Below are 15,527 nucleotides of genomic sequence, written 5' to 3' on the forward strand. Positions count from 1 at the left end.
TATTTGAACAAAAAATGGAAAAATGTCCTCAGGTGAGGATAAAAAAAAAAGAAAGATTCATTAGTGAGGCGGCTGGCTGGCTGCTTCCCTGCCCATCTGAGGATTGTTTGCTTTATTTTAGAAAATTTCTCCATCAGTGTGTCACTTGCAGTTTTAAAGATGAAAATTGCCCTCATCCTGACATTTCTTCTGTTCTAGGCCGTCGGGAAGATTTTCTCTGGCCTGGCGCAGTGTGGGGCCTGGGGCTGCTTTGATGAGTTTAATCGAATCGATGCCTCTGTGCTGTCGGTCATCTCGTCTCAGATTCAGACCATCCGCAACGCTCTGATCCATCAGCTCACCACGTTCCAGGTGAGGCGCCGCTGCTGCCCCGCCCGTCACTGCGGCCCCGCCCGTCACGTGCCAGGAGGGCCGCTTGCCCGGGGCCTCTGAAACATCAGACGGGGATCCTTCCAGCCCAGGCTGTGTGTTCAAGGGCAGGCCTGCCTATCATCTCCAGAGGGTGATCTGGGACTCACATGGGATATTGGGGGGTGGGGTGTCAGTGCAGACACCTCTGTTTTGGGGGTGCATCAGCTATCTATGTGCTGGACTGCCCTGTTGTCCCGGAGGCAGCCTGTGCCCATGAAGATAGCAGTTCTGTGTTCGGTGTGGCTGGTAGCCCCTGGACGAGCAGTAGTGGAGTCTCAGCAGAGAGCAAGGCTGAGACGGCCACACGCTAGAGACCGAAGGCAGGACATCTTGTCTGCGGTTTGTTGGGACTGGTCCCTGGAGGGGGAAGGCCGGTGTCTGAGGGGCTGCGGCGGGCTTCTGTGGGGAGAGTTGCCCACGTTGTGTCCAGGCACCCAGGTGGGTGGAGCTGGGGTGGGGAGAGTGACAGCTCCCGTGAGCGGGTGGCCCCACAGGGGCTCCGCAGCCTTGCCGAAAAGGGAGTGGCACTCAGAGAGGTTTGGTGACCTGTTGGGAATCACACAGCACCTCGAATTAGCCCCAGGCTGCTCTCTTTGCCCCCATCAGAGACTTCTCAAGTGGAGAGACCCTTGATTCGGATCAGGCTGAGGGCCAGCTGAGGCTTGTCCCCCAGAACTCCGGCCACAGCGCCAGGCCTGCTGTGTGCCCGTGGAAACAGCCTCGTGGCTCTGCAAGCCTCCCCCCCCCCCATCTGACCTCCCTCCCCCGTCACCCTTCAGTTTGAAGGGCAGGAGATCTCGCTGGACCCACGAATGGGCATCTTCATCACCATGAACCCCGGCTACGCGGGCCGCACGGAGCTGCCGGAGTCGGTGAAGGCGCTCTTCCGGCCCGTGGTGGTGATCGTGCCCGACATGCAGCAGATCTGCGAGATCATGCTCTTCTCCGAGGGCTTTCTCTGGGCCAAGGTGAGCCGCGCCTTGCCCGCCCTGCCCGGGAGGGTGCCCGGTCCCGCCCTGGGGTCCCCGCCCTGCCTCGATCCCACCCGGGGCTCGGGACGTTTCTGTTCCGTGCGGCTTTTACACGGTTTCTTCTTTGTCTCTCTCTCCTCCCTCTCGTTTTAAAATTTTAATTTCTACTTGGTAATAATTTGACTCATAAGAAGTGGCAACAATGGTATAGAGTTGGCACGTATCCCTTACCTAGAGTCCCCCAAAGACAACACGCTCACATCTCACACGGGCTGCAGCACATTGTCAGGGTCAGGAAACGACGCGGCACATGCCATTGCCTGGGTGCAGACTTGGGCTCCCCAGGTTTCAGTTCTCCCTGGGGGTGTGAGAAGTTCTGTGATGCTTTGTCCTGTGTGCAGAGTATCCAGTGCCACAGTCAGGGTGTGGAACTGTCCTGGTGACCCTGTGACAATCACATCCTCCCCACCCCGACTCCTGGCAGTCACCAGTCATCCTTTATCATTGTTAAAATATGTGTAAAAGCCCTGGCCGGTTTGGCTCAGCGGGTAGAGCATCCGCCTGTGGTCCGGAGAGACCTGGGTTCGGTTCCCGCTAAGGGCATGTACCTCGGTTGCAGTTTGTCCCCGGCCCTGGTTGGTCGTGCGGGTGGCAGCCACTCGATGTGTCCCTTTCACATCGATGTTTCCATCTCTCTCTTCCTCTCTCTCCCTCCCACTCTATCTGTGCAAAAAATGGAAAAATGTCCTCGGGTGAGGATTAAAAAAAAAAAAAATGTGTAAAAATTTGCACATACATTTTCCCAGAAAATTCTGGAAAAGTTACAAAGTAGCAAATACTTTTTTTTTTTTTTAAATCTTCACTGGAGGATATTTTTCTGTTTATCTTCAGATAGAGTGTGAGAGAGAGAGGGAGGGAGAGAGGAACACATTGACAGGTTGTCTCCCGCATAACCTGACCAGGGCTGGGGATGAACCGCAACCGAGGTTCGGGCCCTTGTTTGGAATTGAACCCACAACTCATTGGTCTGTGGACGGATGCTGTAACCGCTGAGCCAAACCAGCCAGGGCTCATATACTTTTCAAAAATTGATTTTCAGAGAGAGAGGAAGGAAGAGAGAGAAACATCGATGTGAGAGAGAAGCACTGATTGGCTGCCTCTCATACATGCCCCAACTGGGGATTGAACCTGCAACCTAGGTATGTGCCCTGACTGGGAATTGAACCTGCAGCCTTTTGTTGCTCAGTCCGATGCACGAACCAAGTGAGCCACCCGGCTTTTCACATAAAGGATTACTAGATTGCTCTTCTGTATTTAAATAAAAGGCTTTTACCGCCTGTTATGTCGTCCAGATTTCGAGCTAGAGTGATGAGTCTTTGGTTCTTGGTTTTCGTGAGCCGAATCCCTGTGGCATCTTGGGGACCAGGCTCTGAGCCCTTGGTGCAGACTAGGCGGCTAGTGGTCCTCAAGCCCGGTGCCAGGAGCAGCTTTCATGATACGTTTAGGTCAAGATAAACAGGGAGCGTGTCTTTGGAGCGTGACAGCCACGGTTCAAATGTCGGGTGGGCTCTAGCCTGTCGATTTAGGTGGTTTGGGTCTTCCTCAGCCTCTCAGGACAGTCGTCACAGTTGAGCAGGCTGGTGTCCTATAGAGGAGCTCCTAACTGTCCTAGTCGGAAGCAAAGGCCCCGTCCTGGCATTTCTGTTCGAGGCAAGACCTGCTTGTCTGTGGATGGCTCGGTCATTCTCTTTCTTTACTTTCCTGTCTTCCTCCCAAAGACTCTGGCCAAAAAGATGACTGTTCTGTACAAGCTGGCACGGGGGCAGCTGTCCAAGCAGCACCACTATGACTTCGGACTCAGAGCCCTGAAGTCGGTGTTGGTGATGGCTGGGGAGCTGAAGAGAGGCTCTCCCGAACTCAAAGAGGTAGGGGCCCCGCATGTGCGATCGGGCGGGACGGGGTGGACGGGCGGCACAGCCCAGTTCGCAACAGGAAGTTTCCATCCTAGCTGCCATTCCAGTTGGTTGTCTGGCCTGAATTTGGTCTGTTTCCTTCTCATTTGACTTATCACTGCAAGGCCAAGTTCAGTGTCTCCACAGAACAAAAATGTATAAGGCTTCAGTGGTAATAGCCCATCTTTGCAGCAGGGAGGGGGCAGGCGTGGGAACAGCAGTTCCCAAAAAAGCATGAACGTGAGTTCTTGTTCCTCTTTGCAACAAAAGCGAGGGGTGCGGCTGTGTGTCTTTTCCATGGACCGGACCTGGACGCACAGTTCAGTTGTGCCGCTCCTGCCTTTCTCTAGAGACCGTATCGAAATGTCTTATTTTCTATACGAAGTTTCGCTGTATATTTTGAAAGAGGGTTTCTAGACTAGCCCCGGATCTTTTGGAAAAATCCTTAACGAGGCCTGTTTTGTGCCATGCAGGACGTGGTGCTGATGAGGGCACTTCGAGACATGAATCTGCCCAAGTTCATCTTTGAGGACGTCCCTCTTTTCCTCGGTTTGATCTCCGACCTGTTTCCCGGGCTAGACTGCCCGCGCGTTCGCTACCCTGATTTCAACGACGCGGTCGAACAGGTGCTGGAGGAGGGTGGCTTCGTCGTCCTGCCCGTGCAGGTAAAAGGCGCTGAAGTGGGGGTGCACTGACTTAGGGGTCCTTTCCTTTATTTTCCTTTAGTTGTGGCGGAGTACAGATAATGTACAGTTTACCGTCTTACCCATTTCTCAGCGTACAGCTCAGTGGCATTAAGTGCACGCACATTGCTGTGCGACCGTCACCACCGTCCATCTCCAGAGCTGCTTCCACTTCCCAAACGGAAGCTCGGTACCCACGGAACGCTCGCTCCCCGTCCGCTCCTCCACCAGCCCTGGGGCCACCTTCTACTTTCTGTCTGTGAATCTGACTGCTCTCAGGACCTCGTAGAAGTGGAATCACACAATCTAGGTCCTTCTGTGTCTGTTGTATTTCACTTAACATAATGTCCCTGAGGTTCATGCGTGTTATAGCACGTGAGAGAATGTCCTTCCTGAGGCTGAACAGTATTCCACTGTATGGATGGACTGCTTTCCAGGTTTTACAGGAGGTCGGTGGTGGCGGTGCCTGCCCCTCATTGCTGGTTTCTTTTTTGCATAATGTGATCAGATAACTTAAGTATTTTGTTTTGGGGCCCAACCATCTAATGCTTTCTCCCCAGACCACCCTCCACCCTGCCACCCCAGAATCACACTGACCAAAAAATTAAATTAGACATTGCTAGTAGTATTTTGATCATCTGAAGCCTGTACAATTGGAAATATTGTCATGAAGCCAAAAATTATTGCCAAAGTGTTTTACTGAGAGTATAAATGCCCAAAGCTGAAGGCCCGGGGTGGCTGCCTCTGGTTGGGGCACCTCGGGGCCTCAGGCTACTCAGAGGCTTCAGGCCTGCGCAGGGGCACTGGACACAGATGAGAGAGATCTCCACGTCATTCCCATCCTTGACGTTCTCCTCTGGAGGTGGCGGTTTGAAAAGACGTGTGTTCTGGTGAGAATGTACAGTGGTACAGCCGGTGTGGAAAGTAGGCTGGTGGTTCCTCAAAAAGTGAAACATGGAATTATCATATGACCCAGCAATCCCACTCCCAAGAGAAATGAGAACTTACGTCCACATACAAACTTGTGCATGGATGTTTATGACAACATTATTCATAAGAGCCAGAAAGTAGAAACAATGCAAATGTCCATCAAGGGGTGACGAGGATAAACAGAACATGGTTCATCTGTAGAATGGAATATTACTCAGCCATGAACAGGAGCGGAGCACGGGCACCTGCTCCAGTGTGCATGAACCTCGAGAACATGGTGCTGAGAGAGGCCAGACACAGGAGACCACGTATTCATTGTATAATTCCATTGATGCCATTCCTTTTATATGTTGAGAACAGGCAAATCATAGAGACAGAAAGTGGATTGGTGGATTCCAGGGGCTGGAGGAAGTGGGCTTGGGGGAGATGACTAATGAGTACAAGGTTTTTGTGGGGAGAACGGTGATGAACAGGTTGTAAAATTGAATGTGGTAATGGTTTTGCAAACTTTGGACATACTAAAAAATCATCAAATTGTACACTTATAATGGATAAATTATGTAGTATGTGAATTATAGCTCAATGAAGCTTTTTTTTTTTTTTTAAGAAAAGATGTTTTAACCCAGCTGCAAATCTTTGTCCCGCAGGTGGATAAAGTTGTTCAGATGTTTGAGACCATGTTAACCCGCCACACGACAATGGTGGTGGGGCCCACGGGAGGGGGCAAGTCCGTGGTCATTCAGACTCTGTGTCAGGCCCAGACCAAGTGAGTATGGCCTCGGGGGGCGCTGGTGGCGGGAGTGGCTTCATGGGAGGTGGGGCGGTGTTGCCTGGCCCTCATTGTTCTGATTTCCTGGGAGGTTACATCTGTCCTAAACACCCCTTTAAACTCATCATATCTTTACTTGTTTTATTGCTGATTATTCAACATATTTTAGAAGGCACAACAGTGACTCTTGCGCACCAGACTGTGAATGGGTTTGGTTGTGAAATGAGGATCTCCCAGACTCTATGAGGATATTTCAGAAGTTAACTTAAGTCACATTTCCTTGATGTTCAGATTGCTCTTTTAAAGTAAGTCAGGGCTCCCCCTATACAACCCCTAAGACATCGGAGTGGCCAGAGAGAGTCACCTCCCGGATGCTGTATCATCACAGCCCTGCAGGAGCAATGCTGCTTGAAGGAGAAGTGACCTCACACTCCTGGTGCAGCCGTCACAGAGACCTGTGGTGACTGCATGTCCTCATAGTGAAACTGGGTCTTCTGACTCCTCACTGTCATCCTCAGCAAGAGCTAGATTCTGGAAAGACCTCAGTGCACACGAATAGTCCAGAAGAGCCCCAGGGAAGCCTTGTCGTCTTTGTGGCTTTAACATTTCTAGACACTCTATAGAACCTAATGAGTGACGTCATTTCTTATTTCTTCTTGTGTTTCTTATGTGAGAACCGGGGGACAGTGGCTTCCTGGTTTTAGGTGGGTTATGACATAGCCATCCTGTCTTTTATTCTTTAATTAATTGTTAGACATTTTATAGGACTATCACATGTGTGTGTACATGTGCCACAGTTATTTTTTTTTATGCGTTTTGTTAATGATGAACTGTGGTTTGTGTGAACTTTGATTTTCTGTAGATGAGTTGATCCCATAGCATTGTGGGAATTCACAGGCACCTTAGCGGGAAGCACCCTGTCCACCCAATTCATAAAGTCAACGCAGAACAGATGTCATCCTGTATGCACCAGGGATCCACTGTTAGGAGTTCAAAGGCTTGTTACATTGTCCTAACGACTGACTCATCTCCTGTGCCCTAGTTATGCAATATTTACATAAGTAGGTCCTGTGTGTGAATATGTAGCATATGCAAATTGAAATATACATGAAAGTGAGCTTCTCATTGTCCTCCAAAAGCAAGGCTGTGCTTTCGGTTCAGACCTCACTTGTGTTGGGGCCACGGTTCCAGGGAAAGGTGGTTCCCTTGCATTGAGTGGGGAGCCCAGTGGAGAGTTTGTGTGGATTGTGTTTTAAATTTCGGATTAGGCAAAAACATCCGATCCCTCACACAGCGGCCGAGATCGGTTTCCTGACGAGTTCAGCCCTCCCGATGCCTCTCCTTTGATCTAGGCTGGGACTGGCGACAAAGCTGCTCGTCCTGAACCCCAAGGCTGTGAGCGTCATCGAGCTCTACGGCGTCCTGGACCCCACCACGCGAGACTGGACGGACGGGGTGCTGTCCAGCATCTTCAGGGAGATCAACAAGCCGACGGATAAGAAGGAACGGAAGTGAGCATCCTTGTGGTCAGGGCAGAGAACCGGCGTCATTTCATGTTGATCAGCTGAGCGTTATGAATGGCAGGTGATGGGACCTGGCCCTCTGCTCACTCAGTGCCAGGTGCTATGACAGGGCTCTCTGTGTGTCGTCTCAATCAGTCTCCTCAGCTGCTATTGTCCCCAGCTCACCAGGGAGGACACCGAGGCCTGGGGAGGTAAGCAACTTGCCCCAAGGGCAGGGATTTGCACTTGGGCTGCCCGAGCCCCAGTCCTCACACACAGCTACCAGGCCAGGCACCTGTATGCCAGGTAGGTCAAGCAAAGGCAGCAAAGCGTCATGGAAAGTGCTGGAACACCCTTCCGAGCTGCGTTTTCTCACCTGTAGACATGGTTGACAGTGCCCGCTTTGCTCATGTTGCCCACTGTGGCGGTGAGGGTGGCAGGAGCCGAGAGCAGGGATGCTTTGCTAGTGCACCAGGTGAAACCTTTTCTCTGACACCTCTCGGGGGCTCAGGGCCTCCCTGACTGTTCCCAGTGTCAGCTGTTCCCGTGACATCTCTCGGGGGTTCAGGGCTGCCCCGACTCTGTTCCCAGTGTCAGCTGTTCCCGTGACATCTCTCGGGGGTTCAGGGCTGCCCCGACTCTGTTCCCAGTGTCAGCTGTTCCCGTGACACCTCTCGGGGGCTCAGGGCTGCCCCGACTCTGTTCCCAGTGTCAGCTGTTCCCGTGACACCTCTCGGGGGCTCAGGGCTGCCCCGACTCTGTTCCCAGTGTCAGCTGTTCCCGTGACACCTCTCGGGGGCTCAGGGCCTCCCTGACTCTGTTCCCAGTGTCAGCTGTTCCCGTGACACCTCTCAGGGGCTCAGGGCTGCCCCGACTCTGTTCCCAGTGTCAGCTGTTCCCGTGACACCTCTCGGGGGCTCAGGGCTGCCCGGACTCTGTTCCCAGTGTCAGCTGTTCCCGTGACACCTCTCGGGGGCTCAGGGCTGCCCCGACTCTGTTCCCAGTGTCAGCTGTTCCCGTGACACCTCTCGGGGGCTCAGGGTTGCCCTGACTCTGTTCCCAGTGTCAGCTGTTCCCGTGACACCTCTCGGGGGTTCAGGGCTGCCCCAACTCTGTTCCATTTCAATCCCATTGATAAAAATGCCCTTTCATAGCAAAAGCCCACTCTCAGCCCGTGACTTATGGAGCAGCCTCTTGAGCATTTCTCCCTGATACTGCTGAAGCCCGGATTTCACGTGTGCTCAGTTGTCCTTCTCTCCGGTGTCTCATATTCTCTAATTTCCAGACATTCCGCAGGTTTTCTGGAACTTTTTTTATAGCCTTGATGTGGGGAGGTCTTTGTACTATTCTGTTCTTGTAACTCTATGTTGGAGATTATTTAAAATAAAAAAGTTTTAAAAGTCCTGGAAGAAATAAGCCAGAAGGTTAATGCTGCAAGAAAAATTGAGTAAGTCATGTCAGTGAGTCAAATGGAAGCAGTATCCAGTCACCATTCAACACTGAAGAACAGAGCCCATCCTCCGGAGATGGGCTTCGCCACAGTGACCTGTCACGGCCGCAGAATGGAAGCGTTGCGAGGCCGGAACAGCCGAGGAGCTGAGCGCACCTGCCCCCAGGGCGGGTGTGTGACGCAGCGCTCGCGGACGCACCTGCTCCCGGGCCAGCGTCAGTGAGGGCCGTGGGCCGTGTTGAATCGCCACCAACTGGGAGGCTGAAACCCAGACATCTGTTCTTTACAGCTCTGGGGGCCTAAAGAAGGGGCTCCACTCCCTTTCAGGGTTTTAGGGATGTCCTTCCTGCCTGGTCAGCTTCTGGTGGCTCCAGGCGTCCTTGGCTTGTGGCTGCCTCACTTCAGTCTCTGCCTCCGTCTTCACATGGCCGTCCCCTCTGTAGGATACCGGTCAGTGGGTTAGCGCCCTCGGGCTAATCTCACCTCGAGACCCTTAATTGCATCTGCAAAGACCTTTTTACCAACAAGGCCGCATTCACAGGTTCTGGATGGATATACCTTTGGGGGGCCACCACTCAACCCAGTACACAGGGGTATGTGAAATACTTTCCTTTTTATTAGGCATCAAAACCAGTGATAAATGACAATTGATGTTCAGTCTCAGATTTGAGAAAAGAATGAGGTGTTACAAAATAGTTATAGGGATGTAAAGTAACATTGTAATAACTGTGGTGCCAGTGGGTATTAGACTTATGGGCGTGGGGATCACTTTGTAAATTATATGTGTGTAACTACTCTGCTATATACTTGAAATGAATATAAAATAATACTGAATGAAAAAAAGAAAGAAAAGAATGAAGTGGACTGTGACACTTTCTGTCCCCAAGGAGCACTGGCATATTGTCCCCATGCAGGGATGCAGGTCTGGGTTGTCAGACCTTCCTGTTGGCCAGAGATTCCTGATTCTTAAGTGATGGTGATTAATTCAGTTTTTTTCTTTATTGATTTTAGAGAGAGGAAGGGAGAGGAAGAGATAGAAACATCGATGAGAGAGAACACTGATTGGCTGCCTCCTGCATGCCCCACACTGGGGATTTGGCCCACAACCTGGGCATGTGCCCTGACTGGGACTCGGACCGGCGACCTCTTGGTGCATGGGCTGATGCTCAACCACTGAGCCACACCGGCTGGGATCAAACAGTTTTTATGTTTTATTTTTCCATTTTCTCTTACGGGTGAAACCTCTGGACCAAGTAGGGTGCTGTGCCTCAGGGTGGACAACTCTGGGAACAGACATTCGGCAGGAATGGGGGAAGCTCCACCGAGCTCCCAGCTGGAGGCGTTCTGGGCACAGGGCTCGCTTTTCTTTGGTGGCTGCAGGTACATCTTGTTTGATGGCGATGTGGACGCCCTGTGGGTGGAAAACATGAACTCCGTGATGGACGACAACAAGCTGTTGACGCTGGCCAACGGCGAGCGCATCCGGCTGCAGGCACACTGCGCCCTGCTCTTTGAGGCAAGTCTGCGAACCGTCAAACAGTGCAGAAGAGTGTGTGATGAGCACAGCGCCGTCTCCACCTGCTCCTCCCTCCTCCCTCCCCACTGAGCCCAGGGAACTGCTTTCGCTCGTCTCCTGAGGCTCACCTGGCGCTGACACACTGAGCAAGCTCTTCCTCTGCCACGTTGACATCACGCACCCCCCCTCGGAATACTGCATGGTTCAGGCAGTTAGCCCAGTGAACACACTTACATTATTGTGAACATGAAATCTTTGAGGTAGAACCAACTGGTATACTGCTATTACATTTCCTTTCTTTTCCAATCTTTTTTTTTTTGTCCTGGAATTTGTAATTGCCTTGTTTTTTCTCTTGCTCTATTTGCTTTCATCTTTATTTTATTTTTAAAAAATTTCTATCAGCGCCTCTGGGCTTGTTTCGCGGCCGTGGGCCTGAGGTCTGCCCTCACGTCGGCTCAGTGCGCAGGCCGTTCTGACCTGGCCCCAGCCGTGTCTCCGCGTGAGTGTCTGCACGTCTGCGAGTTCCGCCTGCCCAGTCCCCGCTGTGCTCAGCCGGTCACAGACGGCAAGGCGAACACTCTGTCACCGTGTTTGTTTTTTGGGATTGGATTTGGGGTTAAGCTTATTTTCGTTGTTATACTTTCTTATTTTTGTCAGATATTCTACAGCCTATTACTTTTCACATTAATTCTATAGTGATAGAAAACGTCACAAGGTGCTTACGTTTCTTATGCGCAGTCCTCCCGTGACACATCCAAGTGTTCAGTGCGGAGCCTCCTGAGAACTGTTAATCTGGGTACGACTGGGGTTTCGCGAATTGTGAAGACCGTGCGCAAGCAAAGGCTTTTGGGTGGCTTGCAGCTGCAGACAGGACTGGCTTTCTCCTTTTCTCCAGGTCGGAGATTTGCAGTATGCCTCCCCTGCCACTGTGTCTCGCTGTGGAATGGTTTATGTGGATCCTAAAAACCTGAAGTATGAACCATACTGGAATAAGTGGGTCAATCGAAGACAAAACAAGGTGAACGTCATTTCTAACATAAACTTAACAGTTACTAGCTTTGGTGGCTTGTTGGATCAACATAACCCAGGCGGATGTTTGTAATTGAAGGCCATGACCTTGACTTGACCTAGTCATGATCTTGAGCACTTAATGTTATCAATAAATTAGATGAAAATATGGAAGACACTAGATTTCCTGGTAATTCACAGCCAAGAAGATGGGTAATGATTGTGATAGTCTAGGCCGGGGGTCGACACAATTTTTTTTTTTTTGTCTGTGAAGGAGTACAGAGTAAACATTTTAGACTCAGTGCATCGTATGGTTTCTTCTATAACTACTCAACTCTGCCACTGTGGCATGAAAACAGCCATAGTACATGACTTGGGCATGGCCAGGGCCAACGAGACTATCTTCAAACACCGCTGCTGTCCATAGTAGGCAGTCCCTGGGTCCGCCAGTCCCAGCCTCTGAGAGACTTGTCTCCAGGGGGTGCCAGCTCCTCCTCTTCTGCTCAGCTGGATGACATCAGTGTGTGAAGGACCTCGCTTGTTATGTATCGAGATCCGATGATTTCAGGTGGCCTCGGTTGCTCAGAGATGTGTTTGTCTTAGCAATAGGCAGCACTGAAAGGTACAGAGATAGATGGGGCAGTTGTGTGGACAGTTGTGCAAGGGTTCAAAGGGACACACGGTGGGTCTTCAGAAGGACCACTGGAAACCAGGACATGATTACCCCCGAGAAGACAGTGGAAGCATGATAGGACCACTGGGGACTGACATGTGGGGGAGAGAGCTGTCAGGGGACCCCAGCTATCCCTGATGATCACCATGCCTTGACGGGGAGGGGCCTCCCCTACTTTACGCTCTTTGCTGGGTGACTGGCCACCTCACTTGGATTCTAAGTTAATGAGCCCCTTTCTGCCAGGTGGGCCCTGTTGGCCACCTCCCTCCCAGGCGGTGGGAGAGACTCTCTGGCAGTGAAATGAGATGCTTCTTGATGACGTGGAAGTGTCTGTGAAGCATAGATCTCTCTGTAAGGCTCTGCTGTTGGAGTGGACTCACTGCGAAGTTTATCATCCATCAGAAGCTGTTCCTCACCCCTCTGTAGACAAGAATTGCTGTACACTGTCTTCCTCTTAAGCAAAGGGATTCTTGGGAACGCCTCGGAGTTCTGCCCTTCTGCAGGTGGAGCAAGGCGACTTACAGGACCTCTTTGAGAAGTACGTGCCCTACCTCATCGACGCGATAGTGGAAGGAGTGGTGGACGGAAGGCAAGGAGAGAAGCTGAAGACGATAGTTCCTCAGACAGACCTCAACATGGTGAGATCCCTGTAGCACAGAGACGTTCTCCCCGAAGTGCCCGCAGCGGGCTTTCCGGGGTGCCGGGTGGGTGACCGGCGGCACTGCAGGCGTGGCAGGAGCAGACCTGGGTGCGTGGGGGGAGGGGGAATGTAGGTGCTGACCCTGGCATTCCGGTGAACCAGGTCACCCAGCTGACCAAGATGCTGGACGCCTTCCTCGAAGGAGAGGTGGAGGACGCCGACCTGCTGGAGTGCTTCTTCCTGGAGGCTCTGTACTGCTCCCTGGGCGCCTCCCTGCTGGGCCCCGGGCGGCTGCAGTTCGACGAGTGCGTCAAGCGCCTTGCTTCTTTGCCTTCTGCCGACACGGAAGGGGTTTGGGCCAGGCCTGGGGAACTGCCAGGTAGGGACCGAATGGCACCTGCTTCCTGCCCAGGACACCTCAGGTTAGGTTTTCAGAGGAAGTGACTCTGCTCATAGGGGTGCGGATGGGTTTCCCAGCCTGTTTGCCTCTAGAGCACCTGGTGGCATCCCCGGGGGCTTAAATGTGTGAGCTGCGGTAGCAGAAGCCACCCCCTTGGGATGGCCTTTCTTGAGGAGTCTCACCCCCCCCCCCCCAGCCTAGGCATGTGTGATGTGGCAGTCTGTTTAGGGAAAAGGTGTGTGAGGGAACTGGCACCCCTGTGGTTGAAGATCAAGGTGCATAATGTGTGGGTGCAGGGAAGGGCGGAGGCTCCCCACGTTCCCTGTCCTACCTGATGCGTCTCAGTCTCTTCCCTGCTCCACCTTGGCTGCCTTCCCGGAGCACCCGGTGCACCTGTACTCTCCCCATCGAGAATCAGCACTCAGCATCGAAACTGCCCGTGTACTTATCTCTCCCCCGACCCAGCCCACCAACAGCTAAGCGTAGGGACTGGGGCCGTCTGCCACTGTTGTGTTCCCAGGGAAGGCGCTCAGTAAGTCTCTGGCCAGCGGACCAGAAGCATTAGTTCACAGTCCTCAGTACGCACCTGGCAGAGTGTGTGGTCGTCGAGCAGCGTGCCCAGCGAGTGTCTGGAGCATGAGAGGTGTGAGTTCACAGCCCTCAGTACGCATCTGGCAGAGTGTGTGGTCGTCGTGCAGCGTGCCCAGCGAGTGTCTGGAGCATGAGCGGTGTGAGTTCACAGTCCTCAGTACGCACCTGGCAGAGTGTGTGGTCGTCGAGCAGCGTGCCCAGCGAGTGTCCTGGAGCATGAGAGGTGTGAGTTCACAGCCCTCAGTACGCATCTGGCAGAGTGTGTGGTCGTCGTGCAGCGTGCCCAGCGAGTGTCTGGAGCATGAGCGGTGTGAGTTCACAGTTCTCAGTACGCATCTGGCAGAGTGTGTGGTCGTCGTGCAGCGTGCCCAGCGAGTGTCTGTCTGGAGCATGAGCGGTGTGAGTTCACAGCCCTCAGTACGCACCTGGCAGAGTGTGTGGTCGTCGAGCAGCGTGCCCAGCGAGTGTCTGTCTGGAGCATGAGCGGTGTGAGTTCACAGCCCTCAGTACGCACCTGGCAGAGTGTGTGGTCGTCGAGCAGCGTGCCCAGCGAGTGTCTGGAGCATGAGAGGTGTGAGTTCACAGCCCTCAGTACGCACCTGGCAGAGTGTGTGGTCGTCGTGCAGCGTGCCCAGCGAGTGTTCTGGAGCATGAGCGGTGTGAGTTCACAGCCCTCAGTACGCACCAGGCAGAGTGTGTGGTCGTCGAGCAGCGTGCCCAGCGAGTGTCTGTCTGGAGCATGAGCGGTGTGAGTTCACAGTCCTCAGTACGCACCTGGCAGAGTGTGTGGTCGTCGAGCAGCGTGCCCAGCGAGTGTCTGGAGCATGAGAGGTGTGAGTTCACAGTCCTCAGTACGCACCTGGCAGAGTGTGTGGTCGTCGAGCAGCGTGCCCAGCGAGTGTCTGGAGCATGAGCGGTGTGAGTTCACAGTTCTCAGTACGCACCTGGCAGAGTGTGTGGTCGTCGAGCAGCGTGCCCAGCGAGTGTCTGTCTGGAGCATGAGAGGTGTGAGTTCACAGTCCTCAGTACGCACCTGGCAGAGTGTGTGGTCGTCGAGCAGCGTGCCCAGCGAGTGTCTGTCTGGAGCATGAGAGGTGTGAGTTCACAGCCCTCAGTACGCACCTGGCAGAGTGTGTGGTCGTCGAGCAGCGTGCCCAGCGAGTGTCTGGAGCATGAGAGGTGTGAGTTCACAGTCCTCAGTACGCACCTGGCAGAGTGTGTGGTCATCGAGCAGCGTGCCCAGCGAGTTGTCTGGAGCATGAGAGGTGTGAGTTCACAGCCCTCAGTACGCACCTGGCAGAGTGTGTGGTCGTCGAGCAGCGTGCCCAGCGAGTGTCTGGAGCATGAGAGGTGTGAGTTCACAGCCCTCAGTACGCACCTGGCAGAGTGTGTGGTCGTCGAGCAGCGTGCCCAGCGAGTGTCTGGAGCATGAGAGGTGTGAGTTCACAGCCTCAGTACGCACCTGGCAGAGTGTGTGGTCGTCGAGCAGCGTGCCCAGCGAGTGTCTGGAGCATGAGAGGTGTGAGTTCACAGTCCTCAGTACGCACCTGGCAGAGTGTGTGGTCGTCGAGCAGCGTGCCCAGCGAGTGTCTGTCTGGAGCATGAGAGGTGTGAGTTCACAGTCCTCAGTACGCACCTGGCAGAGTGTGTGGTCGTCGAGCAGCGTGCCCAGCGAGTGTCTGGAGCATGAGAGGTGTGAGTTCACAGCCCTCAGTACGCACCTGGCAGAGTGTGTGGTCGTCGAGCAGCGTGCCCAGCGAGTGTCTGGAGCATGAGAGGTGTGAGTTCACAGTCCTCAGTACGCACCTGGCAGAGTGTGTGGTCGTCGAGCAGCGTGCCCAGCGAGTGTCTGTCTGGAGCATGAGAGGTGTGAGTTCACAGTTCTCAGTACGCACCTGGCAGAGTGTGTGGTCGTCGAGCAGCGTGCCCAGCGAGTGTCTGGAGCATGAGCGGTGTGAGTTCACAGTCCTCAGTACGCACCTGGCAGAGTGTGTGGTCGTCGAGCAGCGTGCCCAGCGAGTGTCCTGGAGC

The 15,527-nt window shown here is 53.3% G+C and overlaps 1 protein-coding gene across 2 annotated transcripts in view; it reads left to right on the forward strand.

Moving 5' to 3' along the window:
* DNAH10 (dynein axonemal heavy chain 10) overlaps positions 1 to 15,527 on the forward strand; it is a 117,466-nt gene that overhangs the window by 47,374 nt on the left and 54,565 nt on the right. For both annotated transcript variants that reach the window (XM_036276565.1, XM_036276567.1), the window contains 10 exons: positions 199 to 351; positions 1,191 to 1,379; positions 3,161 to 3,307; positions 3,808 to 3,999; positions 5,595 to 5,713; positions 7,069 to 7,227; positions 10,049 to 10,184; positions 11,080 to 11,202; positions 12,369 to 12,503; positions 12,668 to 12,884. In XM_036276565.1, coding sequence (XP_036132458.1) covers positions 199 to 351; positions 1,191 to 1,379; positions 3,161 to 3,307; positions 3,808 to 3,999; positions 5,595 to 5,713; positions 7,069 to 7,227; positions 10,049 to 10,184; positions 11,080 to 11,202; positions 12,369 to 12,503; positions 12,668 to 12,884 — 1,570 coding nt within the window. The remainder of the gene's footprint in view (positions 1 to 198; positions 352 to 1,190; positions 1,380 to 3,160; positions 3,308 to 3,807; positions 4,000 to 5,594; positions 5,714 to 7,068; positions 7,228 to 10,048; positions 10,185 to 11,079; positions 11,203 to 12,368; positions 12,504 to 12,667; positions 12,885 to 15,527) is intronic.

This window comes from Molossus molossus, unplaced genomic scaffold, assembly GCF_014108415.1.
Source record: "Molossus molossus isolate mMolMol1 unplaced genomic scaffold, mMolMol1.p scaffold_m16_p_22, whole genome shotgun sequence".
Taxonomy (NCBI): domain Eukaryota; kingdom Metazoa; phylum Chordata; class Mammalia; order Chiroptera; family Molossidae; genus Molossus; species Molossus molossus.